The sequence below is a fragment of the Macaca fascicularis genome, chromosome 2 (genome assembly GCF_037993035.2).
Source record: "Macaca fascicularis isolate 582-1 chromosome 2, T2T-MFA8v1.1".
NCBI classification, from domain to species: Eukaryota; Metazoa; Chordata; class Mammalia; order Primates; family Cercopithecidae; genus Macaca; species Macaca fascicularis.
This window is the reverse complement of record NC_088376.1, coordinates 4,035,140-4,062,500: the sequence shown is the minus strand read 5'-3', so window position 1 is coordinate 4,062,500 and position 27,361 is coordinate 4,035,140. Positions and strand designations below refer to the sequence as shown.

Genomic DNA, 27,361 nt, shown 5'->3' with positions numbered 1-27,361 from the left:
TGTGAAATGCCCGGCATGACCACCAGGAGTTTCCACTTTGTCACACTACAGTGAAATGCTGGAGCATCCCTGCAGCTGTCTCACTGACCCCGGGACAACTGGAAGCCTAACATTTTTCCTTCTCATCACCTCCTCCACCCTCTGGTGAAAGCTCTCCTGCCTCTGACTTTCTGGATGGAGGAGTGAGCTGGATGGAGGAGTGAGCTGGATGGAGGAGTGAGCTGGATGGAGGAGTGCAGCTGGATGGAGGAGTGCAGCTGGATGGAGGAGTGAGCTGGATGGAGGAGTGCAGCTGGATGGAGGAGTCAGCTGGATGGAGGAGTGCAGCTGGATGGAGGAGTGCAGCTGGATGGAGGAGTGAGCTGGATGGAGGAGTGCAGCCGGATGGAGGAGTGAGCTGGATGGAGGAGTGCAGCCGGGTGGAGGAGTGAGCTGGATGGAGGAGTGCAGCTGGATGGAGGAGTGCAGCCGGATGGAGGAGTGCAGCTGGATGGAGGAGTCAGCTGGATGGAGGAGTGCAGCTGGATGGAGGAGTCAGCTGGATGGAGGAGTGCAGCTGGATGGAGGAGTGAGCTGGATGGAGGAGTGAGCTGGATGGAGGAGTGCAGCCGGATGGAGGAGTGAGCTGGATGGAGGAGTGAGCTGGATGGAGGAGTGCAGCCGGATGGAGGAGTGCAGCCGGATGGAGGAGTGAGCTGGATGGAGGAGTGCAGCCGGATGGAGGAGTGCAGCCGGATGGAGGAGTGAGCTGGATGGAGGAGTGCAGCTGGATGGAGGAGTGCAGCCGGATGGAGGAGTGCAGCTGGATGGAGGAGTGCAGCCGGATGGAGGAGTGCAGCCGGATGGAGGAGTGAGCTGGATGGAGGAGTGCAGCTGGATGGAGGAGTGCAGCCGGATGGAGGAGTGCAGCCGGATGGAGGAGTGAGCTGGATGGAGGAGTGCAGCTGGATGGAGGAGTGAGCTGGATGGAGGAGTGCAGCTGGATGGAGGAGTGCAGCTGGATGGAGGAGTCAGCTGGATGGAGGAGTGCAGCTGGATGGAGGAGTGAGCTGGATGGAGGAGTGCAGCTGGATGGAGGAGTGCAGCTGGATGGAGGAGTGAGCTGGATGGAGGAGTGCAGCCGGATGGAGGAGTGCAGCTGGATGGAGGAGTGCAGCCGGATGGAGGAGTGCAGCTGGATGGAGGAGTGAGCTGGATGGAGGAGTGCAGCCGGATGGAGGAGTGCAGCCGGATGGAGGAGTGCAGCCGGATGGAGGAGTGCAGCTGGATGGAGGAGTGAGCTGGATGGAGGAGTGCAGCCGGATGGAGGAGTGCAGCCGGATGGAGGAGTGAGCTGGATGGAGGAGTGCAGCTGGATGGAGGAGTGAGCTGGATGGTGGAGTGAGCTGGATGGAGGAGTGCAGCTGGATGGAGGAGTGAGCTGGATGGAGGAGTGCAGCTGGATGGAGGAGTGCAGCTGGATGGAGGAGTGAGCTGGATGGAGGAGTGAGCTGGATGGAGGAGTGCAGCTGGATGGAGGAGTGAGCTGGATGGAGGAGTGAGCTGGATGGAGGAGTGCAGCTGGATGGAGGAGTGCAGCCGGGTGGAGGAGTGAGCTGGATGGAGGAGTGAGCTGGATGGAGGAGTGCAGCTGGATGGAGGAGTGCAGCTGGATGGAGGAGTGAGCTGGATGGAGGAGTCAGCTGGATGGAGGAGTGAGCTGGATGGAGGAGTGCAGCTGGATGGAGGAGTGAGCTGGATGGAGGAGTCAGCTGGATGGAGGAGTGCAGCTGGATGGAGGAGTGAGCTGGATGGAGGAGTGCAGCCGGATGGAGGAGTGAGCTGGATGGAGGAGTGCAGCCGGATGGAGGAGTGCAGCCGGATGGAGGAGTGAGCTGGATGGAGGAGTGCAGCCGGATGGAGGAGTGCAGCTGGATGGAGGAGTGAGCTGGATGGAGGAGTGCAGCTGGATGGAGGAGTGAGCTGGATGGAGGAGTGCAGCTGGATGGAGGAGTGCAGCTGGATGGAGGAGTGAGCTGGATGGAGGAGTGCAGCTGGATGGAGGAGTGAGCTGGATGGTGGAGTGAGCTGGATGGAGGAGTGCAGCTGGATGGAGGAGTGCAGCTGGATGGAGGAGTGAGCTGGATGGAGGAGTGAGCTGGATGGAGGAGTGCAGCTGGATGGAGGAGTGAGCTGGATGGAGGAGTGAGCTGGATGGAGGAGTGCAGCTGGATGGAGGAGTGAGCTGGATGGAGGAGTGAGCTGGATGGAGGAGTGCAGCTGGATGGAGGAGTGAGCTGGATGGAGGAGTGAGCTGGATGGAGGAGTGCAGCTGGATGGAGGAGTGAGCTGGATGGAGGAGTGCAGCTGGATGGAGGAGTGAGCTGGATGGAGGAGTGCAGCTGGATGGAGGAGTGCAGCTGGATGGAGGAGTGAGCTGGATGGAGGAGTGAGCTGGATGGAGGAGTGCAGCTGGATGGAGGAGTGAGCTGGATGGAGGAGTGAGCTGGATGGAGGAGTGCAGCTGGATGGAGGAGTGAGCTGGATGGAGGAGTGCAGCTGGATGGAGGAGTGAGCTGGATGGAGGAGTGCAGCTGGATGGAGGAGTGAGCTGGATGGAGGAGTGAGCTGGATGGAGGAGTGCAGCTGGATGGAGGAGTGAGCTGGATGGAGGAGTGCAGCTGGATGGAGGAGTGAGCTGGATGGAGGAGTGCAGCTGGATGGAGGAGTGAGCTGGATGGAGGAGTGCAGCTGGATGGAGGAGTGAGCTGGATGGAGGAGTGAGCTGGATGGAGGAGTGCAGCTGGATGGAGGAGTGAGCTGGATGGAGGAGTGAGCTGGATGGAGGAGTGCAGCTGGATGGAGGAGTGAGCTGGATGGAGGAGTGCAGCTGGATGGAGGAGTGAGCTGGATGGAGGAGTGCAGCTGGATGGAGGAGTGAGCTGGATGGAGGAGTGAGCTGGATGGAGGAGTGCAGCTGGATGGAGGAGTGAGCTGGATGGAGGAGTGCAGCTGGATGGAGGAGTGAGCTGGATGGAGGAGTGCAGCTGGATGGAGGAGTGAGCTGGATGGAGGAGTGCAGCTGGATGGAGGAGTGAGCTGGATGGAGGAGTGAGCTGGATGGAGGAGTGCAGCTGGATGGAGGAGTGCAGCTGGATGGAGGAGTGAGCTGGATGGAGGAGTGCAGCTGGATGGAGGAGTGCAGCTGGATGGAGGAGTGCAGCTGGATGGAGGAGTGAGCTGGATGGAGGAGTGCAGCTGGATGGAGGAGTGAGCTGGATGGAGGAGTGAGCTGGATGGAGGAGTGCAGCTGGATGGAGGAGTGAGCTGGATGGAGGAGTGAGCTGGATGGAGGAGTGCAGCTGGATGGAGGAGTGAGCTGGATGGAGGAGTGCAGCTGGATGGAGGAGTGAGCTGGATGGAGGAGTGCAGCTGGATGGAGGAGTGAGCTGGATGGAGGAGTGAGCTGGATGGAGGAGTGCAGCTGGATGGAGGAGTGAGCTGGATGGAGGAGTGCAGCTGGATGGAGGAGTGAGCTGGATGGAGGAGTGCAGCTGGATGGAGGAGTGCAGCTGGATGGAGGAGTGCAGCTGGATGGAGGAGTGAGCTGGATGGAGGAGTGCAGCTGGATGGAGGAGTGAGCTGGATGGAGGAGTGCAGCTGGATGGAGGAGTGCAGCTGGATGGAGGAGTGAGCTGGATGGAGGAGTGCAGCTGGATGGAGGAGTGCAGCTGGATGGAGGAGTGCAGCTGGATGGAGGAGTGAGCTGGATGGAGGAGTGCAGCTGGATGGAGGAGTGAGCTGGATGGAGGAGTGCAGCTGGATGGAGGAGTGCAGCTGGGGACGCCTGAGGCAGCTCGAGCCGGAACACAAGGGCAGGGAAAACCAGCGGACAAGATACGAAAGGGCTTGGGAGACATGGGAGGGAGACTGAAGGACCCGAAGCACAGACAGAGCTGGCCCATGAGAGGGGAAGTGTTGTCTAGAACATACTGTCTCTTCTCCTTCCCGGGATGATGAGAGGGCAGGCGCCACCTCGGACAGGTGTGCCCCCATGCCCAGCGGAGTTCACCAGCAGTGAGGCCTGCTGCTTCCCAACAGCTAAGTCATGGTGGAAAGCAGAGTGAAAATGTTTTCTTCCAGGAAAACAGGACCTCTGTTTCCATGACGCAGCCTCTGCTATTATCACACTGTGTGACCTGGACAAGTGTCAACTTTTCAGTCTGTAGTTTCATTTGTAGATAATAATACCTGCCTCTTTGGGCTTGACGCAGAGTTATTAAGCACAGAAAGAATAAGCAAATATTCATCAAACTCCAAAATACCAGTAGGTGAAAGGTTTACGGGGAAACTTTTAGCCAGGCGTGCTGGTGGGCACCTGTAATCCCAGCTACTAGGGAGGCCGAGGCAGGAGAATCGCTTGAATGTGGGAGGCAGAGGTGGCAGTGAGCCGAGATCGTGCCATTGCACTCCAGCCTGAGAGACAAGACGGAGACTCTGTCTCAAAAAAATGAAAAATAATTCGGCTGGGAAGGGTGGTGAGAAATTTGCAGTTAAGAGAATGAAGTCTGAAGCCATGGCTCTTATGGTAGAGATCTCTTCAGAGCCTAGGCAAGGCTCCGGTCACTGCGGCCAGGGCCAGCACCGCCAGGGCCGGGACTTGGTTCTCATCTCCCCCTCACTGCCCTTGCATTGTTCTCCAAATCCCCCGGTGACCGAGCAGATACCCTGGGGGGACGAAACGAGGCCCACCCTGGCTTCCTCGAGCAGGACAGGGCCTGCCTGTGCGCCTTCCTTTAGTCTCAGAAAAGCCAAAATTAGCCTCACTTTTGTTTCTTTTCTCAGGAGCCTCTAAATTGTATCTCAGGAAAGGATTATTGTGCTCCAGGGACCCTATCTTATCGTGGGGTGTGGGGGAGGTGATGAGTGAAAGGAAAATGGTCTTTGACAAATTGGTTCAATTCGGACAATCACGTGATTTTCCAGTAATTGCCCACCGCAGCTTTAGTGAGGCTATTGTTTCACTTCCCAAATATTTAGTCAAGTAGGAGGCCTGAGAAGACTGGGGAGGGTCAGAGGCTGGAGAGCACGATCGTGGGGGGAAAAGGGCTGTTTTTGGTGATCTCAGGCTCCGGGTTCTTTATCACTAACTCTGAAGGACTCACAACCACTTCAGGTGTAAGCAGACCCCTCAGGGCCACCCCTGCCGGAGTGCACTGTCCCCGTAGGGGAAGCTCCCTTCTGAGGTGTGGGCTCTGGAACTGGTGGCTTCTGAGCCTAGTTTGATCCACTCCTCCCTGCGTCACGTCTGATCAGGCTGCCTTGCTGACCCTCTGAGGAGATAAGGGAGTATTCTTTTCCCTCTCCTGGTGAACACCGCTGAGAAAACAAAGTCACACACCGTGAATTAGGGGACAAATGAGACTTGGCTGCCGGAGCTAAAGGTTTCACACAAAGAATTCAAGGCATGACCAGGCATTGGCTCTTATGCAACTTTTCAAAAATTCCTGGGTCTCCAGGGAGAAAGAGCACGAGCTCTGGGGTGACCTCACCCTGCCTCGCTCAGCCCGGCATCACGGGACATTTGGGGGATGAGGTCGGACGGCGGCGGCAGCAGCAGCACGTGAGAATGTGTGTTATCGACGGGGAACACTTTTCCCGTGCTCTCATGTGGTCATCTGTCTGATATGCCTGTGGGTGGAGGTGGGTAGAGGGGAAGGGAGTGTCCTGTCACCGGCGACAGAAAAGATGCATGAGGTCATTGGAGCCCAAGGCTTTCCTCACTGACCATCGGCAGCAATTGTCTTCCCAGCTTCCACTCCCAAGGGTTCACCTCCGCTCCCACAGAGGGGATTCCTGCTTTGGACACACATTTTCTTCCATCTGAAAATACGCCCTGATAGTCAGACAGGGGTTATATTATTTGGAGAGAGATTTGGCAATTAACTTTGACAACTGCGGACTTTTTCCAGTTTCTGAGGACAATTCCCTCACCTCTGAGCCCCTCCGAGACGCTGCCCTTGCTTTTCATAACTCCCTGCCTAGGCACGACTGTGCAGGTAGCCCTTCGCCCACCTTGCCCACACCCTCCCTTCCCAGGGTTCCTCACCATGCATCTCACTGTGATCTGGGATTCCTCCCACTCCTCCACCCCCATCCTACTGAATCGCGTCACCGATCAGGAGCTGAGACCTGAGAAGCTGCATGAGAAACAGACCACACCAGCGATTCTGCTGCCCACTGAACCAGAGAATCATTGAGCCAGCCGATCTCTAACCACTGACTTAGCGCCAGTGTTCTAGAATCAAAATGTTCTGAGGGATGGCAGCCTCGGGGGAATCAATGCACAGCCTCCCACTTGTGCAGGTGTTTTAATAACCATTAGGTCTCAGTCTTCCTACCTCAGTGATTCTCTTTTTTTTTTTTTTTTTTTTTTTTTTTTTTTTTTTGAGACAGAGTCTCCCTGTGTCGCCCAGGCTGGAGTGCAGTGGCCGGATCTTGGCTCACTGCAAGCTCCACCTCCCGGGTTCACGCCATTCTCCTGCCTCAGCCTCCCGAGTAGCTGGGACTACAGGCGCCCGCCACCTCGCCCGGCTAGTTTTTTGTATTTTTTAGTAGAGACGGGGTTTCACCGTGTTAGCCAGGATGGTCTCGATCTCCTGACCTCGTGATCCACCCATCTCGGCCTCCCAAAGTGCTGGGATTACAGGCTTGAGCCACCGCGCCCGGCCCTCAGTGATTCTCTACCTTGGTTGCATGTTGGAATCATGCCTGGGGTTTTTTAAAGTTATACATAATATGCTTCCCAGCAGAGATTAGACATGTGGGCTTTCCCCGCCCTGCTTCTCTAAGGAAGCAAAAAAAATGGCTTTGGAATCCCAGGCAGTGGTATCACCAGAAGTGTAATGTTGACACCTGGTAAGGAAATCTCCCAACCAAGTCACTTGGAGGCACAGAGGGCAGCCATCTGAACAGAGTGGGGACTGGAGATCCCAGGACTTACTGTGGTCATTTCCTTTAGAAGAATCACTTCAGTGTTTGGAGAAAGGGGTGCTCTCAGACCCTTAGGCTCCAAGGTGACCAAAGAAAAGCTGCAGAGCCTGGGGTGGATCTCTGGGGAGGAGCGGGCAAGAGCGTGGAGGTCCTGGCTATCTGTGCTGGTGAGGCTGGAACGGGGTCTGACACAGCATTCCAGAGCCAGCTGGTGTCCCAGGAGGAGGCTGTATAGGTGAACTTAGGAGCCCAAGTAGGGATTCCTTGGCCCGGATTAGCAAGAGGTAGGGGGAGGTGGTCTCTGCTTGAAGGCTCACAGCTGCCCTGCGAGGCTGCTAGGAGCAGCTGGAGGGTATAAGCTAAGGACGGGGCAGGACCAGTGACCGACAGTGACACCATGAGGCAGTGAGAGGTCACAGCACAGGTAACCGTAACTGCTAATAGTTACTTGGTGTTATTTGCCCAGCACTGATCAACGTGCCTTACACTTATTAATTCACTTAATGACAGTTCTGTGAGGAAGTCATTATTATACCCATTGTGGAGAGAAGGAAATGGAGGCATGAAGGCTACACAATTAGAGTGGCTGCCAGTCTGTGCCAGTCTGCGAACCCAGGCAGTCTGGCTCTGGAGCCCACACCTCTAACCAGGAGGCCTTGCTGCCTTCATGGCAATAGCCGTCATTAACTGAACACTTACTGTGTCATGTCATGGCCTCTGTGCTCTTTCAGCCTTCACCGCAATCTTATGAGGTGGGAAATACTTTTCTTCTCCTTTCACAGATAAGGAAAATGAGGCACAGGAAAGAAAAACAGGCAACTGCTTACCATCCATTCTCTCCCCTCTGGGAGTGGAAGCCAGACTAATTCCATGGCAGCTCTTTTGCTTTTTTTTTTTTTTTGAGAAAGAGTCTCGCTCTGTCACCCAGACTGGAGTGCAGTGGCACAATCTTGGCTCACTGCAACCTCCACCTCCCAGGTTCAAGCGATTCTCCTGCCTCAGTCTCTCGAGCAGCTGGGATTACAAGTACCCGCCACCATGTCCAGCTAATTTTTGTATTTTTAGTAGAGACGGGGGTCACCATGTTGGCCAGGCTGGTCATGAACTCCTGACCTCAGGTGATCCGCCTGCCTCAGCCTCCCAAAGTGCTGGGATTACAGGCGTGAGCCACTGTGCCCGGTCAGCTCCTTCACTTTTTAGAACTTAATAAGCCTTTAGGGTTCTCAGAAAACTAGGGGTAGGTGGAAGCTTCAATAGGGGATTCTGGGCATCCTGCAATAAAACATGTGCCCTCCTGAGTGCAGAACTGGAAGGACTAAGATTCTGTGACATTATTTCTCCCTCTAAATTTGTGAAAGCAAATCATACCGATTATGGGGGCCTCATCCCAGATCCATTGAACCGGAATACATGAAGAGTGAGGCCAGGAAATCTGAACTAAATCAAAACCAAAAACAAATCACAGGTGATTCTGATGTACAACCGGGGTTGAAAATTACTGTGTTATCTCACAGTCATATGCGTGGCCCCAGTGAGCAGGCAGCACTGTTTCACCTTGCCCGCTGCCTAGGCAGAGCCTATTTATCAAGACAGGGGAATTGCAGTAGAGAAAGAGTAATCCACGCAGAGCCAGCTGTGTGGGAGACCGAGGTTGTATTATTGCTCAAATCAGTCTGCCCGAGCATTTGGGGAGCAGAGTTTTTAACGACAGCTTGGTGGGTGGGGGAAGCCAGTGAGCCGGGAGTGCTGATTGGTCAGGATTGGGGGAAGCCAGTGAGCCGGGAGTGCTGATTGGTCAGGGTGAAATCATAGTGACTCGGAGCTGTCCTCTTGCACTGAGTCAGTTCCTGGGTCGGGGCCACAAGATCAGATGAACCAGTTTATCCACCTGGGTGGCGCCAGCTGACCCATCAAGGGCAGAATCTGCAAAATATCTCAAGCACTGACCTTAGGAGCAGTTTAGGGAGGGTCAGAATCTTGTAGCCTACAGCCCCATGACTCCTAAACAATGATTTCTAATCTCTCGGCTAATTTGTTAGTCCTACGAAGACAGTCTAGTTCCCAGGCAGGAAGGAGGTTTGTTTTGGGAAAGGGCTGCTGTCGTCTTTGTTTTAATGTATAAACCAAGTTAATCCCAAAGTTAGTTCATCTTTGCCCAGGAATGAGCAAGGACAGCTTGGAGATCAGAAGCAAGATGGAGTTGGTTAGGTCAAGTCTCTTTCACTGTCTCACTTACAGTTTTGCAATGGTGGTTTCATTTCCAACAACAACTTCTAATTTTCAAATTCTCTTGCTTAGAAAGAAGCTGCATGCGAGACCTGAGCAGAGTTCCTCTCCTGTCACACAGCGGACGTTGCTCAACAGGCAAGAGAATGTGCCAAGGAAGGAGTTGGGTGAGGCCCAGAGCAGACAAGCAAACATCCAGGCACTCTGTTCTTACCCTTCCCCCTGCCTTCTCTACTTGGAGAATCATCACCTGGTCTTAAAAGCCAGGCCCATGAAGCCATGTCTTCTTGTGAACACTTCCCCTGTCTGGCCTCCGCCTCCTCCTGGCCTCTCCTCCTGGCCTCTCCTCCTGGGCACTGCGCTTTCCCTACAGGGCTGAGATGCCCTTGCAGACAAGGGCTGGGAGTTATTCCCACGGTCCCCTGGCCCCAGCAGGGTGCCTTGGACATAGTAACCCATCAGAAAGTGTTAGTCCAATGAACATAAGGGAAAGGTAGATGGGAGGAGTGAAGGCAGAGGGACAGAGAAGTCAAAGGGTAAAACAGTCACCATGTTTGGGGGATGGCCAGTGAAATGTGATTTAATGCCAACCCCATGAGTAAATGGGATCTTTACTCTGACCCATGGGACAGCCGGTCCAGGTACTCACCCGGTCACCCTCTACCTGTGGATCACAGATACTGAGAGAAACGTGAGAACAGTGTGCATGATTTTACCAGGAATCTTTTATTATTATTGTTGATCCTTATTACGCCCCTGTGAGATAACTAGGGTAGCTATTTATAATCCCATTTTGCAGCTGAGGAGACTAAAGCTCCAAAAGGGCCAGGTGCAATGGCTCACGCCTGTAATCCCAACACTTTGGGAGGCCAAGGCAGGAGGAGCCCTTGAGGCCAGGAATTCAAAACCAGCCTTAGCAACATAGTGAAACCCCGATCTGTATAAAAAATTAAAAGTTGCTAGGCACAGTGGCTCACACCTGTAATCCCAGCACTTTGGCAGGCCAGGGTGGGTGGATCACCTGAGGTCAGGAGTTCGAGACCAGCCTGGCCAACATAGTGAAATCCTGTCTCTACTAAAACTACAAAAATTAGCCAGGTGTGGTGGTGAGCATCTGTAGTCCCAACTACTTAGGAGGCTGAGGCAGGAGAATCGATTGAACCCCGGAGGTGGAAGTTGCAGTGAGTGGAGATTGCGCCACTGCACTCCAGCCTGGGTGACAGAGTGAGCCTCCATTAAAAAAAATATATATTAAAAGTTAGCCAGGTGTTGTGGTATGCACCTGTATAGTCCTAGCTACTTGGGAGACTGAGGCAGGAGCATCAATTGAGCCCAGCAATTTGAGGTTATAGTGAGCTATGATTGCACCACTGTAATCCAGCCTGGGCAACAGAGCAAGACCCTCTCTCTCTAAAAAATTAAAAAAAAAAAAAAGGTCAGAATGTGGCTACTAGGCAGAAGGTGGGTTAATGCAAGTTCATTGTGAGGCAAAAATAGCTCAGAATTTTTTTTTTTTTTTTTTTTTTTTTTTTTTTTTTTGAGACAGAGTCTTGCTCTGTCACCCAGGCTGGAGTGCAGTGGTGTGATCTTGGCTCACTGCAAGCTCTGCCTCCCAGGTTCACGCCATTCTCCTGCCTCAGCCTCCCAAGTAGCTGGGATTACAGGCACCCACCACCACACCAAGCTAATTTTTTAAATGTATTTTTGGTAGAGACAGGGTTTTACCGTGGTAGCTAGGATGGTCTCGATCTCCTGACCTCATGATCTGCCTGCCTCAGCCTCCCAAAGTGCTGGGATTACAGGCGTGAGCCACCACACTGGCCCCATAGCTCAGATTTTTAACATTGAAAAAATCCCTGATATGCCATCTGATCCAACTCTCTGATCAATGGTAACAGCTTCCCCAAACCATCTTTTTTATTTTCTTTTTTTTTTTTTTTTGAGATGGAGTTTTGCTCTGTCTCCCATGGTAGGGTGCAGTGGTGTCATCTTGGCTCACTGCAGCCTCCGCCTCCTGGGTTCAATCGATTCTCCTGCCTCAGCCTCCCAAGTAGTTGGGATTACAGGTGTGCGCCATGATACCCAGCTAATTTTGTATTTTTAGTAGAGATGGGGTTTCATCATCTTGGCCAAGCTGATCTCAAACTCCTGGCCCGAAATGATCCACCCACTTTGGCCTCCCAAAGTGCTGGGATTACAGGTGTGAGCCACCATGCCCGGTCCAAAACATCTTTATAGGTGGGGTGAGGCTGTGTTGGAATTACTCCAGTAACAGGGAATAATTACTCCGGCAACCACTGCAGCTCAGACAGGGCCACATGAAAGCTCCCCCTTACCCTAACTTACAGCCTTTCTCTGTATCACATGCCCATTAGCTCAATCCTCTCCCCTTGAAGACCAATCCAAAGGCATCAGCTTCTTTCCACTCTGTGGGCTCTTTGCTACCGCCCCTAATGTGACAAGACCAATATCCAGCACTGAGCCTAGGCCTTGCCTTCCCACCCCTTGAAGTAGGAGGCTGCCAGCCCCTGCTTGGCTGGGACGCTGACTCATTCGTGACAGTGTCTGTGAGTCACTGCTTGCCTACAGGGGTCTACTTCCCAGTTAAGGTGCTATTAAAAGGGTTACAGCCTCTGCCACTCTGCTCACTCAGGAGACAGTGGAGCGTCTAAGGTATCTCAGTCCTGTCTCCTCAGAAGTTCATAGGACTTTACTTATACAATCTCATAATAAAAATGTACTCAGGACCTAAAAGACATCCTGATGACTTTTAAAGAAATATGGAACTAGACCTAAAACAGGGGATGCTAGCTGGGTTGGGTGGCACGTGCTTGTAGTCCCAGCTACTAGGCCGGCTAAGGTGGGAGGATCGTTGAGCCAGGAGTTTGAGAACAGCTGGGCAACATAGCCAGACCCTGTGTCTTAAAAAAGAAAAAAAAGAGGGAGAATCTACAAAACTAACTGCTTCATACTGAGGAAGTAATAATAATAACCTGATACCTTTATAGCATTTGGGAGTGGAAAGCCCTTTCATGGTTTGCTTTTAGGTTTGTGTGTGTGTGTGTGTGTGTGTGTTCTGGATGGAGTTTTACTCTTGTTGCCCAGGCTGGAGTGCAATGGCGCGATCTCAGCTCACTGCAACCTCCACCTCCTGGGTTCAAGTTATTCTCCTGCCTCAGCCTCCTCAGTAGCCAGGATTACAGGCACCTGCCACCATGCCCAGCTAATTTTTGTATTTTTAGTAGAGACGGGGTTTCACCATGTTGGCCATGCTGGTCTTGATCACCTCAGGTGATCCGCCCACCTCAGCCTCCCAAAGTGCTGGGATTACAGGCATGAGCCACCGTGCCCAGCATGGTTTTTAGTTTCTGGAGCCACCACAGAGTAAAGCAGGTAGAAGAGGAGTAGACTTTTTTCTTTCTTTTGTTCACGAACAAGAATTGGAGTCCCACAGCTGGTGAGTGGTGGGAGTCAGGACTTGCCCCCACCAGAGCTGGCCTTCTGGAGACCACACAGGTGCGGACAGCCCCGGGTACTGACGTGCTTCAGCTCAGGGCCGAGAGCTGGCTGCTCTGGCTGGGATTGGCAGCAGCACTTCTGAGCCTGGCGCTTTATTGTGTACTATCTTATCTCAATAGGAAAAGGCAATTCGGGGTAAGAATTTCCTTGTCACAGTGCCCCAGACTTTCCATTGTCCAGCTTTCTGAGTCCTGGGTCATCCCCTGGGTCTGACCATTACTCATATCCATGGAGGCACCTTATCGGGGCTGTCTAAGATATAGGGCCTATTTTTTTCTCAGTACCAGACAAACTGGAATTTATCCACCCTTTGTGGCCTAAAATCACACGACAGTTAGTCAGCTCAGAATCCAGCCACATTTGGGAAGCTGCTTGAAGAGCAGTCTCTAGTAACTAGCTCTTTCCTTGCAAAGCCCTAGAATTTCAGGGTCCTCTGCTGGCAACAGTGGTGATGTGTGGAGACCCCATCTCGTGATGGGGCGACTGTGAGACTTCTTTTTTTTTTTTTTTTTTGAGACAGAGTCTCACTCTGTTGCCCAGGCTGGGGTGCAGGGGCGCAATCTTGGCTCACTGCAGCCTCTGACTTCTGGGTTCAAGAAATTCTCCTACCTCAGTCTCCCAAGTAGCTGAGATTACAGGCGCCCACCACCACACCTGGCTAATTTTTGTATTTTTAGTAGAGACGGGGTTTCACCATGTTGGCCAGGCTGGTCTCAAACTGCACTGCTGACCTCAGGTAATCCTCCTGCCTCGGCCTCCCAAAGTGCTGGGATTGCAGGCATGAGCCACTTTTTTTGTTTTTGAGACGGAGTTTCACTCTTGTTGCCTAGGCTGGAGTGCAATAGTGTGATCTCGGCTTACCGCAACCTCCGCCTCCCGGCTTCAAGCAATTCTCCTGCCTCAGCCTCCTGAGTAGTTGGGATTATAGGCATGCACCACCACACCTGGCTAATTTTGAATTTTTACTAGAGACAGGGTTTCTCCATGTTAGTCAGGCTGGTCTCGAACTCTGACCTCAGGTGAGCCGCCCACCTCGGCCTCCCAGAGTGCTGGGATAACAGGCAGGAGCCACCACGCCTGGCGAGCATCTTTCTTTATTCCTGTACTTTCTCCCCCAACTGGCTTTGAAAAACTTCCAACCTACAGAAAAGATGAAAGAATAATGAACATGTTTATACTCTTCGCCTAGATTAATCCATTGTTCCCGTTTTTCCATTTGCTTTGTCTCTCTCTCCAACTACCTGAAAAATTTATATATATTTTTTTTTGCTGAAATATTTAAAAGTCAGTTATCAAATCATGGTGCTTCACTCCCAAATAGTTCAGCACGTATATCCAAAGGGGCATTCTGCGCAACCATAATATTATTAAGAAAGGAAACGATAAAGTTAGTTAGCTAATACGCCATACAAGAAAGTTAGCTAATACGCTGTACATACTCAAACTTGCACAATTGTCCCAATAATCCCATATAGCTCTCCCACCCCATCCCCAGTGCAGACTCTTTTTTTTTTTTTGAGATGGAGTCTCGCTCTGTTGCCCAGGCTGGAGAGCAGTGGCGCAATCTCGGCTCACTGCAAGCTCCGCCTCCCGGGTTCACGCCATTCTCCTGCCTCGGCCTGCGGAGTAGCTGGGACTACAGGCGCCGCCACCTCACCCAGCTAGTTTTTTGTATTTTTTAGTAGAGACAGGGTTTCACCGGGTTAGCCAGGATGGTCTCCATCTCCTGACCTCGTGATCCGCCCGTCTCGGTCTCCCAAAGTGCTGGGATTACAGGCTTGAGCCACCGTGCCAGGCCTACAGACTCTTTTAAACTAGAACTGTTCTCTTAAGATGTATTTAAGTGCTTCCACAGTCAGGAAACATCTACTACAAAAATCCACATAATCCCTTTACAATAGAATCTAATGACTTCTAAGACTTTTCTGATCTATCGAAATTTTTCTTATAATTGCGAATGGTGGCTCAAGCTCTCTTGTGTTCTACTTTTATTAGTTGACTTTTTTTTTTTTTTGAGACGGAGTTTTGCTCTATCGCCTAGGCTGGAATGCAGTGATCACTGCAACCTCCGCCTTCTAGATTCAAGCAATTCTCCTGCCTTAGCCTCCCGAGTAGCTGGGATTACAGGAGTGCGGCTAATTTTTGTATTTTTAGTAGAGATGGGGTTTCACCATGTTGGCCGGGCTGGTCTCAAACTCCTGACCTCAGGTGATCTGCCCCCGCTTGGCCTCCCAAAGTACTGGGATTACAGGCATGAGCCACTGTGCCCGGCCTATTAGCTGACATTATTTTTCATAATTTTTTTTTTTTTTTTTTTTTTTTACTGTGTGAGAACTGGGAATTCATGCTGTGAGAACAGGCAAAAGCCACTCAGGCACTGCAGTAGATGATTTCAAGGTAATTCATGTCTGTTCTTCAATCCATGGTTCTATGATATTTTAGGTTTAATGGCAAAATATCATGTCTTCATTAAAGCATAATGTTTGGGCCGGGTGTGGTGGCTCATGCCTGTAGTCCCAGCACTTTGGGAGGCTGAGGAGGGCAGATCACTTGGGCTCAAGAGTTCAAGACCAGTCTGGCCAATATGGCAAACCCCGTCTCCACTAAACATACAAAATTTAGCCGGTCATGGTGGTGCGCATGCCCATTGTCCCAGCTACTCGGGAAGCTGAGGCAGGAGAATCGCCTGAACCCAGGAGGCAGAGGTTGCAATGAGCCAAGATGGCACCACTGCATTCCAGCTTGGGCAACAGAGACTCCATCTCAAAAAAAAAAAATAAAATTTTTTAAAAAAAGTATTTTAATTATGTCCAACAGTGGGGTTTAAGAACTTTGTCACTATTCTTTTCTTTTTTTTTCTTTTTTTTATTTTATTTTATTTTTTCTATTCTAAGTAGTTTTGTGAGAACATCTCATACAAATAGATCTGTTTTAAAAGTAATTTCCCGGCAGGAGTGGTGGCTTATGCCTGTAATCCCAGCACTTTGGAAGGCTCAGGCAGGAGGATCTCTGGAGCCCAGGAGGTCGGGACCAGCCTGGGCATCATAGTGACACTCCGTCTCTGTATTAAAAAATGATAACAAAATAGCAGGAAGAGATGGAAAAAAAAAATAAATAAAAGTAATATCCCAAGGACAGCTTTTTTCAAACAGAGGTCCTGGCTCATCTGTAACAGAATCACCTGAGGAGCTTGTTAAGATCCCAAGCCCTGTCCAGACCTAGGGAATCCTCCCGGGTGGAGCCTAAGAGTCTATATTTGAATATCATAGCTTTAGGCTGTACTGGCTAGCAGAAGGTAAGGCCTACGAAACGGCCCTTTTCATCCATGGCCAGGCTGTCCTTGGGGAAGATGGTGGTGGCCGCCGTGTATGTCGTCCCTTGTTCCACCTGTGGGTTTAGATCATCCCTCAGATTTACCCTGGAGATTCCAAGTGCGGAGACATCTGTAGGAGGAAGGCCGAAGGGAAAGGTCAGGTCCGGAGCAGAGGCGTGGACCGCGCAGGCTGCTGTTGGAGCGTGCTGGGCTCAGAAGCTGGGTTCTAGCTCGGAACAGCGGAATGGCCAAGGAGGTCCTGGCGCGAGGCACGCCACACAACCCTCGGATGCCAAGACAGGGACCATCCATTTCTCAATACGCCAGTGGCCCTGCCCTGCTACTGAGCCTCATCAGCCTGTATAATGGCAGCTGAAGATAATGCAGCTCAGGAAAAGCAAGTATGATCTTAACAACCTTGTAGCTGGAAAGCAAGTTCCAAATCAAACCTAATGGAGACAACTACCAGAACGTATAGAAGTTTTTTTTTCTTTTTTTTTTTGAGACAGAGTTTTGCTCTTGTTGCCTAGGCTGGAGTGCAATGGTGCTGTCTCAGCTCACTGCAACCTCTGCCTCGCGGGTTCAAACGATTCTCCTGCCTCAGCCTCCCAAGTAGCTGAGACTACAGGCGCCCACCACCACGCCCGGCTAATTTTTGTATTTTTGGTAGAGACGGGGTTTCACCATGTTAGCCAGGATGGTCTCCTGACCTCAGATGATCATCCGCCCGCCTCACCCTTCCAAAATGTTGGGATTATAGGCGTGAGCCACCGCGCCCACCCCAAAAGTTTTTAAAAAGGAGTCTCTTGGAGGCAAAGGGACAGAACATTATTGTTTTTCATCATAAACCTTTCGGTGAATCTGATTTTCTTTTTTTAAACCATGTACTTCCACTATTTTTATCCCAAAAAAGGTTTTTAATGTATTTAAAAACAAAGCAAAGAATGGTTTATAATACACCGTTAGGTTGTTGGGAGGTCTGAAGCACACTCCGAACCGTAAAATGACCTTGTAGTTATCTCCTTAAAAACCCAGTGGGGGGGGGGGGGGGCGGGGGTGGGCCCGGCGTGGTGGCTCACGCCTGTAATCCCAGCACTTTGGGAGGCCGAGGCGGCGGATCACGAGGTCAGGAGTTCGAGACCAGCCTGACCAACATGGTGAACCATCGTCTCCACTAAAAATACAAAAATTAGCCAGGCGTCGTGGCGCGCGCCTGTAGTCCCAGCTGTTCAGTCGCTGGAGAATCGCTTGAATCCGGGAGGCGGAGGCTGCAGGGAGCAGAGACCGCGCCGCCGCATTCCAGCCTGGGCGACAGAGAGAGACTCTGTCTCAGACAAACAAACCAAAACTGAACTACGGAGACGCCCTCAGCAGTTACTTCCCGGCTGGGTCGCCGCAGGCTGCGGGCAGATACTCCGGCCTTCAGCTGCGGCTGCAGCTTCGGCGGGGCGGGGCCGCGGGACTCTCGCTCCTCGCGGGGGGCGGCGGCTGCGGAGTGCGCACGCGCGGAACCGCTATTCCCTTCTTCCCGAAGCGCCCCCGCGGTGCTGGCAATAGGGCGCAAGATGTCGGCGGCTGCAGCTCCGAGCAGGTAGGCCGTGGGAACCGGCGTTCAGTCTGGCCCGTGCCAACAGTGGCTCCTCTCTCCCCCGTAGTTCGAGGAGACTACTCGCTGCCCCTCTGGCACGATCGTGGATGAGCCTCCTGGCAACTGAAATGGGAAAGGCAGCGCCCCCGACGCTGGGAACTGGACTGAACTCCGCGGTAGTGACAGCTGCCAGACCCTGAGGAGAGGACGAGAAGACCCGAGCCCTCTGCTACGAACACTGGCAGCCGATGGAAAATGCAGACGGAATTGGGACAGTGTGCAGAGTTCTCCAGGCGACAGATTAAGAGAGACTCTTGAAGAATAACGCTGTGTAATCACGTGTTCTGCGCAAAAGAAGTCCTCAATGCCCAGTGCCTTATTTGGCTTTCAGGGTTGGTGAAAGAAAAAGCAAAGTAGATGCTTTCTAATGCTAAGTTATTTAATGTAGCACCATTCCTTGAACTTCTTTCATCTCTAAGGTCGTCCCTTTCACCTGATGATACCTTTGGGCCATCGTGCAGGCATGTGTAAACTTGGAGATCTTCCTCAACATTGCACCATATCTGGGGTTCATTCAAGGCAGAGTCTCCTTGCAAAAGCATCGAAAACAATGTAAAGTCGAAGAGTAGAGCAATACCTGCAGAGTTGGAAAATGTGGAGGAGGCCAATCAAGGGACAGAAAAAGAAGTGCAGAGAATCTTGGAATTGTTGCAAAATTATTCTGGAGATAGAAAAGTCTCCTCTAGCCTTTCCCTTAGTGATTAATACAGGTTTTTAAGTGGATAGTAAAATCCAAACAGAAAGAGGTATATGTTATATAATGAAGCCTATTTTCAAAGTATACCTGAAATTTGTCTTTATAATGTCTCTTTCTTGAGAGTTTATAAAGATGTCATTATTCTCTGGCAAACAAATTGGCACATTCATAAAAGAGAAAAAAATGAAAAAAATCAGGCCCAACTTTCATTTTACAGATGAGGAAACTGTGACATAGAAAGAGAAATGACAAAGACACTGAAACAGACCTGGGAACTGGAGCCCAGCCATGCTCCTTGGCCCAGTACCTCTTCTTATTCTAGGAGCTCATACCCCTTTGAAGGAAACACAATATGAATGTGTCTTCAAATGATGCTCATAAACCTCTTCATCATACTGAAGGAGGGAGATAAGGGGATTAGTTCTTTAGGATCTAGACAGGCTTTTAAGAAAATCTTAGCCAGGTGCAGTGGCTCATGCCTGTAATCCCAGCACGTTGGGAGGCTGAGGCAGGTACATCACCTGAGGTCAGAAGTTCCAGACCAGCCTGGCCAACATGACAAAACCCCGTCTCTACTGAAAATACAAAAATTAGCCGGGCATGGTGGTGGGAGCCTGTAATCCCAGCTACTTGGGAGGCTGAGGTAGGAGAATCACTTGAACCTAGGAGGCGGAGGTTGCAGTGAGCTGAGATCACGCCAATGCACTCCAGGGCAATGAGTGAAACTCTGTCTAAAAAAAATAATAGTAATCTTAGCAGAGCTCTTGCTAAATGATAAAGACTTTGGCAACTGAAATCCTTTTATTTTCAGAGAACTTAAGTAGGGACGGGATAATCACTAATTGGGGTTGTGTTTAAGGGAATTCAAGCCTCTGAAATCTCGTCCATCTGTAGGTCTGATGATTTGGTTACTGTCTTTCAGTACATCCGCGCAGGAAGCCTGGGGAACTAATCCCTCTTCAAAGTCTACATTGAATAGGTATTATGTTTGCCTTTTCATACATGTTAGTTCACTTAGTCTTCACCACAGGCTTTCTAGATTGGTATTATTCTTAGTCTACCTAAGGAGTTCACAGAGGTTAGGTAACATGCCCCAAGCCACACAGATGATAGGCAGCACAACCAGACGATATTACAGGTCTCCAGATGAGTGAGCCGATGATGACATCGTTTGTTCCCGAGCCCCGCCCCCATGTAGGTAAAGCGCTTGCACTGCTCACTGGCTCATCAGGGCAAGTTGCTCCCACTGCCCTCTTGTTCTAACGGCTGGAAACAAAGCTGCAACAGAGGCCCCCTCCTACCAGGAGAAAGGCATTTTAATTGGCACCTCCTCACAAAGGCTCCAGTGTTCTAGAGCTTTGCATACAGGAAGATTCTCGTTGAACAATGAAGCCAAACCTCGCTTCCAAAATTCCCAGTTTGGTAGGTCACTGTGGATGAAGAGGCTTGAGACACCCTGAGACAAGCTGGGACCATGATGACAGGAACCAGTTTGTGAAGGGAGGAGGCTGGGCTAATGGGATCTAGGGAGCCAGATAATATCTGGACCTTAGGTAGTTTGTGTTACTCAAGTCAGCAGGGTTTGTGTTGTTTTTTGAGACAGTCTTGTTATGTTGCCCAGGCTGGAGTGCAGTGGTGCGATCTCGGCTCACTGCAACCTTCACCCCCTGGGTTCAAGCAATTCTTGTGCCTCAGCCTCCCGAGCAGCTAGGACTACAAGTGCGAGCCGCCATGCTTGGCTAATGTTTTTGTATTTTTAGTAGAGATGTGGTTTCACCATGTTGGCCAGGCTGGTCTTGAAGTCCTGTCCTCAAGTAACCTGCCTGCCTCAGCTTACCAAAGTGCTGGGATTACAGGCGTGAGCCACTGCACCTGGCCAAGATCATTTGATGTTCTTGGATGAATGGCCACTTTCACCTGGATCCAACCAATTTTTGCTGCCCTAGGGAGCATGATCCAGAGCTCCCTCAAGACAGAGGATGTACTAAAGGCAGACTCCAGAGGTCATCCTATCCCCATGCCTTCCGCCTTCTAAAGATAGGCTCTTCTGCCCTGCTGTTACCACTCAGTACTCTAGATTAAACCTGTTCCCATGTTCATTCTGTACCCATGACTATTTTTCTGCTTCCTGGAAAATTGTAGCCATAGGGATGAAAAACTCACCAATCAGTTGTGGCCTTTCTGAGGCAAGTCAGTCACCTTCCTACTCTGGTATCTTCCATGGCTACCAGTTGGCCACAGAAGCAAGCACTGACTCACCAGCCTCCAGTCTGGTTCCTTTTCAGCCTCTTTGCCACCCCTACAGCCCATACTGCATCATCCATTCTGGCCATCTCCGATTCTTTCTTGTTAGCTCCCACTTTTCCCTGCATCCAGCCCTCTGTACTGTTTCATCTCTTTGAACACTCTTTTCTCCCTGCATCCTGGGCCTCCATTCAAATCTTCCTCTTCCCTGGAAGTACAGCTTCCGTGGTTAACATCACAAAGCAAAGCTGACTTCAGCAAACTTTCCAAGACAACCAGGGACCAACACACTTTAGATAAAGGGGATAAATAAGGTGGCTTTAAGATCACTTGTAGTTCAAGGTCACCTGGGGGATTAGGATCTATGCAGAGACCTGCAGAGCCAAGCGGCTTCCCCAAGGGACCTCCTTCGTGCTGCTGGAACCTGCCCTACCCCTCAGGAGAAACTGGGCTGCCATAGCTGAGTTACACAAGCGGCTGTGGGCCAGCCCGGAGCAAAACTGTGTTGCTTGGCATTTCTCCAGTTCCTCTCGTGGCTGACTTCTGTGACTGTGCAGGGATTCATGCTCACCACTGCACTCCACAGTGACATACTTGAATTTAAAAAATTTATTCACCCGTGTTTGCTCCCACCTTAGCCCCATTCCGTGCGCCCTTCCCCTCATTCATCGCAGTATCAAAATAACCTCCAAATGGGACTGCTGTGCTTGAACACCTCCCATCATGCCTCTTATCCTCTGCATGCATTTACTTAGTTCCTGAAGCATACAGACCCCTCACCTGCAAACCCCGCCTCAGCACACACCTCGCTAGGTTGGAGGAAGTCCTGGTACCTGGAGCAGTTTGCTTTGTTTTGGCAGCGTCAGTGATCTCACAAACACTTGGCTGGCCACGCAGTCCTATCTATAACTTTCAGCAGATAACTCAAGTGGGTGACGGGGGCAGAAGCCAGGTCTTGGTTCCCGTGTGTGATCCAAGGCTCCCCAGCACAGGCCCCACCCCTCTCATCTGGCTCAGCCAGGTCTTGCAGAATGGGCTCTGCTGAGATCCAACCAAACACATTCGCTATTTGTTAGGTGAACTCATTCCTGGAACCTAGCAGGTATTCAGTTCATGGCTGACTCTCAAGGGAATAAAGGAAAAAAGGAAAAGCGGGTCTAATGTCCTTTGGATTATCTTTACAAAGCAAGAGCTGTCTGTGAACTTGTAATCTTCAGAACAAACACTGGGCCTATCCAGGTCTGTCCGCAGTTCCCGAAGTCGTAGCTCCACAACGAGCTAGGATATAGACCAGCCACACTCAGTGACGGCTCCTGGTTCCTCACTTTCCAGGGCAGCTTCAGTTCCTGCCACGGTGTCAGTGCGGATTGATTCCTGCTGTGTTACTCAACAAACTCCTGACCCTGGGCTCTGGGCTGAAGAGCCGGCTCCAGAAGGTGTTAATCATCATCATTCAGGTGTGCGGTCCTCACAGAGTCCCGGTGCACCTGGGATCCAAGCAGCTCCACCTTGTCTTTGCTGCCTTCAAGGTTCACATCTTCAGGGTCCCACTGTGGAGAAAAGGTACAAAGAGCACCTGGATGGAACAGATCGCTGCTTCTCATCTGTTATAACCCCTGACCCAAACCAAAGCCCCAATTCTGGTTCTCATGATCCAGGCACAGACAAGGACAAAAGGGTAAGGACAAGTTACCCAGGCCTGTGTTTCTAGGACCTAAGGAGGCAAGCATAACTTTAAATCAAGGAACTAATGAACAACCACCCTCAACATAACAGCTCCACCTTCCTTCCCACCCTCCTTCTCCACTATTCTTTGCCTCTACCAAGTCCTTATCTAGTGAGACTGAGTCACGTTCTCCTTGTCCTGACTCCATGCCTAACTCATTCCTGGAAAAAAACCAGGCACACTTAATCCTTTTTTATTTTTTTAAGACAGGATCTTGCTGTGTCGCCCAGGCTGGAGTACAGTGGTGCAATCATAGCTCACTGCTGCCTCAAACTACTAGACTCAAGCAATCCTCCTGCTTCAGCCTCCCAAGTACCTGGGACTACACTTGTGTACCACAATGCCTGGCTAAGTTTTTAATTTTTAGTAAAGTCTTGCAATGTTGCCCAGGCTGATCTTGAACTCCTGGACCTAAGCAGTCCTCCCGCCTCAGCCTCCCAACATGCTCAGCTTACAGGCTTGAGCCACCATGCCTAGCTTCAACCTATTCTTTATGGGCCAGGTAAACACCTCTTCCTCCAGGAAGCCTTCCTGACTGTGTTAGCCGCGCTCACTTGCCTCTCTTTGTACTACCTATTCCACAGATTTGCCCCTGAGCATGGACAGCCCTGGCGTTTATGTGGACATCTGCCTTGTTGTCTCAGGTAGGTGATGAGCTCCACAGGAACAGAGCAAAGGTTCACTCCTGCCTCCTACATGGTGTTTCCTCTAAACCTGAGGCTCAGCAGACTTGTCATCACGTAAAACCCAATTCAGAGTGGGGGGCACTGCCAGTGAATATTTCATCACCGACTCAGATGAGTTTGGGAAGTTGAAATTTGCAGGAGTGAGTGAAGGGTTAAAACAAGTGGGCACAGAAGCCTTGACGAAGCTGCCTGTGAAGCCCTCCTGTTGGTCTAAGATGATGGGTAAGAGCCCAAGGGGATCCTTAGTGTTACCTTTGACGTTCCAGCCATGGAGACAAGTAGGGATTGGGCTCAAGTATTCCTCCTGTCACTAATTTGCTTTCGTTTTGGAGGCCTCAGTTTCCCTATGTGTATGCTGTGGTATTGGATCAGCAACTAGATAAGAAGATCGCTCCCATTTCTGAGCGTCTATGATGATTCTGAGGCACAGGGTCACATCTGACAGTACCAGGAAACCCAGGAAACAAGAAGCAAAGGTGACACAGATGTGTCTGCCTGGGCAGATGATCTATTTGGATGATAATAGACCCAGGCATGGACATGCCCTCCAAGAAAGATGCTCGAACAGCTGCTCACACTGAAGCTGAATCAAACATTCCCATCCCTAGAGGTGCCAGATAAGATCCGGAAGGCTCCCTGAGCCACCGACATAATGGCCATGCCATGCCAATGATAAAACACAAACTGTGACTTTGTTTTGGACAGAAATAAAGAGCCCGGTTTGTTAGTGTTTTACTGATCACTGAATCGAGTACTAATACTTGGCGACTTTAAAAGCCATCATGTTAAAAAGACCACCTGATTCTCAGTGTCCCTGCAGTGATTGCGTTTGGGCAGCTTATCCCCTGTACCTGTTTGGGGCTGTGCCAGCCACTTCCAGTGTGACCATCTCATTAACTTGCGGTCGCAGACTTGGCTGGACCCCTTTAACCAAATTCCTTTCTGACATTATCAGATCCCAAATCAAAGAGCTCACTAGGCCCCTCAGCCTACGTGACCCACCTGGCCAGTGAAAGAAGTAGGGCCCTGTTCTGTTCTCTGAGGATGGCCAGTGTGCTCTTTGATGAAAACTGTTTCTAAGCAGAGGCCTGAGACCAAGGTCATTGTTCTCAGAGTGTGTTCTTGACCAGCCACACCAGAAGCACCAAGACTGCTGGCTAAAAACACTGATGCCCCTGGGTAGGGGGTTGAGACCTAAGGTTTGGCATTTTTACAAGCTCCTAGGGTGATTCTTAGATGCCCTGATGATTGAGAACCGCTGCTCCAGCTTCTTAAAAGGCTGCTAAGAATTCTTCTTGCCAACCCTGACCAGTTCAGCTGCTGGCAAACAGAAACCTGGCACTTTGATCAAGTGAGCTCTTCAAACTAGTACAGGCCGGGCGCGGTGGCTCACGCCTGTAATCCCAGCACTTTGGGAGGCCAAGGCGGGCAGATCACCTCAGGTCAGAAGTTCGAGACTAGCCTGGCCAACATGGCGAAACCCCATCTCTACTAAAAATAAAAAAATCAGCCAAGTGTAATGGCAGGCGCCTCTAATCCCAGCTACTTGGGGGGCTGAGGCAAGAGAATCACTTGGACCTGGGAGGCAGAGGTTGCAGTGAGCTGAGATTGTGCGATTGCACTCTAGCCTGGGCAACAAGAGCGAAACTCCATCTCAAGAAATAAATAGGCTGGGCGCGGTGGCTCACGCCTGTAATCCCAACACTTTGGGAGGCCGAGGTGGGTGGATCACCTGAGGTCAGGAGTTCAAGACCAGCCTGGCCAACATGGCAAAACCCCATATCTACTAAAAATACAAAAAATTACCACAGACATGGTGGCAGGCGCCTGTAATCCTAGCCACTCGGGAGGCTGAGGCAGGAGAATCGCTTGAACCCGGGAGGTGGAGGCTGCAGTGAGCCGAGATCATGCCATTACACTCCAGCCTGGGCGACAAGAGTGAAATTCTGTCTCAAAAATACAATACAATACAATACAAGTAAATAAGTAAAAAAAAGTGATACAAATCTTAGAAAACATTTAGAATCTATATTTTTTGAATCTCTAGCATAATGTGTTTTAAAACTTCATTTCATTATTTATTTACTTACTTATTTTGAGACAGTCTCACTCCATCACCCAGGCTGGAGGCATGATCTCGGCTCACTGCAACCTCTGCCTCCTGGGTTCAAGTGAGTCTCCTGCCTTAGTACCCGGAGTAGCTGGGACCACAGGTACGCACCACCACACCTGGCTAATTTTTGTATTTTTAGTAGAGATGGGGATCTCACCATGTTGGCCAGACTGGTCTTCAACTTCTGACCTCAGGTGATCCGCTCCCCCAGCCTTCCAAAATGCTGGGATTACAGGCATGAGCCAACGTGCCTGGCCTAAAACTTAATTTTATAATAAAATTATTGCTGGAAACCAGGCATGAAGAGAATCTGAGCAAAAGATCCATTTTCATGTCAGAAACAATCCTGGGAGATGACAGGCACAGGTAGTTGTCACAAAACATGCCCACCTGGCACTTGGAGGCAAGGGTGGCATGGAGACAGCAAATGGCTGCCCAGGGTCCCAGAATGACAATGTCTGGAAATGTTTATTGCAACAGCTACTGCAGCCATGCCTGCCACTACTACTGTTGTTCCAGACCATGTTTCTTCACTGGGTTACATATCTTCTTGGTCCCTATTACTTGGGCTTACCTGGATACCCGCAAAGCAGAAAGAACTCTGAACTGAGAGAGCCCTGAAAATCCCACTGATTCTCAGTCTTGCCTCTCATTTTGACTTTTTTTTGTTTTTGTTTTTTTTAGATGGAGTTTCGTTCTTGTTGCCCGGGCTGGGGTGCAATGGCGCAATCTCGGCTCACTGCAACCTCCACCTCCCAGGTTCAAGCAATTCAGTTGCCACAGCCTCCTGAGTAGCTGGCATTACAGGTATGCGACACCACACCTGGCTAATTTTGTATTTTTTGTAGAGACAGGGTTTCACCATGTTGGCCAGGCTGGTCTTGAACTCCTGACCGCAGGTGATCCGCCCACCTCGGCCTCTCCAAGTGCTGGGATGACAGGCGTGAGCCACCGCGCCTGGCCTGACATTCTTTTTTTTTTTACTAAAGGAATGCGTCATGGGTCCAGCCATCTAAGGAGGTCTAACAGGAACAGGAACTGAAGTCAGGTCATAGGAAGTCCTTCCTGGAAGGGAAAGAGCATGATTGTCCATACCTGCTCCGAGTTTAGGGCCTCCCAGTACTTCTGCTGCAGAATAAAAAGAGAGACAGAAAAAGCGGTGGACAGATTTTGCCACCATCACACAGCAGAGCGGAGCTCAGGGCCAGCCCCTGTCTGCTCAGAGAGTCAGGAGACAGGCCCTTAGACGGCTGGGGGCAAAGGAGCAGGTGACTTCAACAAGCAGGGAGGCAGCAGCTGCCAGCAGTTACACTTTAGTTAAATGATCAATGAGATAGTTATGATAATTACAAAGGGCTGCACATCCTGGGAAAAATTACAATCTATGAAGATTTAAAAATTACTATTAGTAGAAATTATTATTATTAGGAGAAGCGGCAGTAATAATAATAAATCTCCCATTTATACCCACATGGCTGAGATGATTCAACTCAAACCCATAAAACTGAGATGCCAATAAAATTCCTGCCTTGCCAAGACTCATTTGTAGTCAGCGTTTACTGCATGGCTGGTTCCACTCCAAACCTCAAATATGTCTGACTCAAGTTCTTGCAGGGCAGGCATCACGTCTGCCCTTGTTACTCTATCACCTCCTGCAGCGCCTGGGAAACGTATGTTTCTGACGTGAGCTAAGAATCTATGAATATCTGTTACACTGATGTGGGAAAGTCTATTAAATTAAGTAGCAGGCAGTCCGAACAGCCCACAGGATTTAGGGTTATTATCATATTAAAACAAAGCATGTTCAACTCCTTATGTTTTTCATTTTAAAAAAATTATTTAATTTTTTGAGAGGGGCTTGCTCTGTCGCCCAGGCTGGAGTGCAGTGGCATGGTTATAGCTCACTGCTGCCTCCATCTCCTGGGCTCAACTGATCCTCCTGCCTCAGCCTCCTGAGTAGCTGGGACTACAGGTGTGTACCACCATGCCTGGCTGATTTTTATTTTGTTTTTTTTAGTAGAGATGAGGTCTCCCTATGGTGGCCAGGCTGGTCTTGAACTCCTGAGCTCAAGGAATCCTCCCACCGTGGCCACCCAAAGTGCTGGGATTATAGGCATGAGCCACGGCACCTGGCCTAATTTTCTTTCTTTCTGTCTGTCTGTTTGTCTGTCTGTCTATCTATCTATCCATGTATGTATGTATGTATGTATGTATGTA

General features: G+C 50.6%; 2 protein-coding genes across 27 annotated transcripts in view; one reads left to right on the top strand and one right to left on the bottom strand.

Moving 5' to 3' along the window:
* Positions 1-10,166, top strand: part of LOC102136152 (uncharacterized) — a 92,855-nt gene extending 82,689 nt beyond the window's left edge. For both annotated transcript variants that reach the window (XR_012430566.1, XM_065539703.2), the window contains one exon: positions 9,271-10,166. Coding sequence is in view for 1 of the 2 variants with exons in the window: in XM_065539703.2 (XP_065395775.1) it covers positions 9,271-9,577 (307 nt within the window). In the remaining variant the exon portion in view is untranslated. The remainder of the gene's footprint in view (positions 1-9,270) is intronic.
* Positions 10,167-21,213: 11,047 nt separating this feature from the next.
* The window catches only part of TMEM44 (transmembrane protein 44), a 43,551-nt gene continuing 37,403 nt past the window's right edge, over positions 21,214-27,361 (bottom strand). For 21 of the 25 annotated variants that reach the window (XM_074030753.1, XM_074030750.1, XM_074030755.1 and 18 more), the window contains one exon: positions 21,214-22,169. In XM_074030753.1, coding sequence (XP_073886854.1) covers positions 22,151-22,169 — 19 coding nt within the window. In that variant the 3' untranslated portion in view covers positions 21,214-22,150. Of the gene's footprint in view, positions 22,170-25,121; positions 26,210-27,361 lie in introns of all 25 variants that reach the window. The other 4 variants (XR_012430564.1, XR_012430561.1, XR_012430562.1 and 1 more) reach the window with 1 other exon arrangement.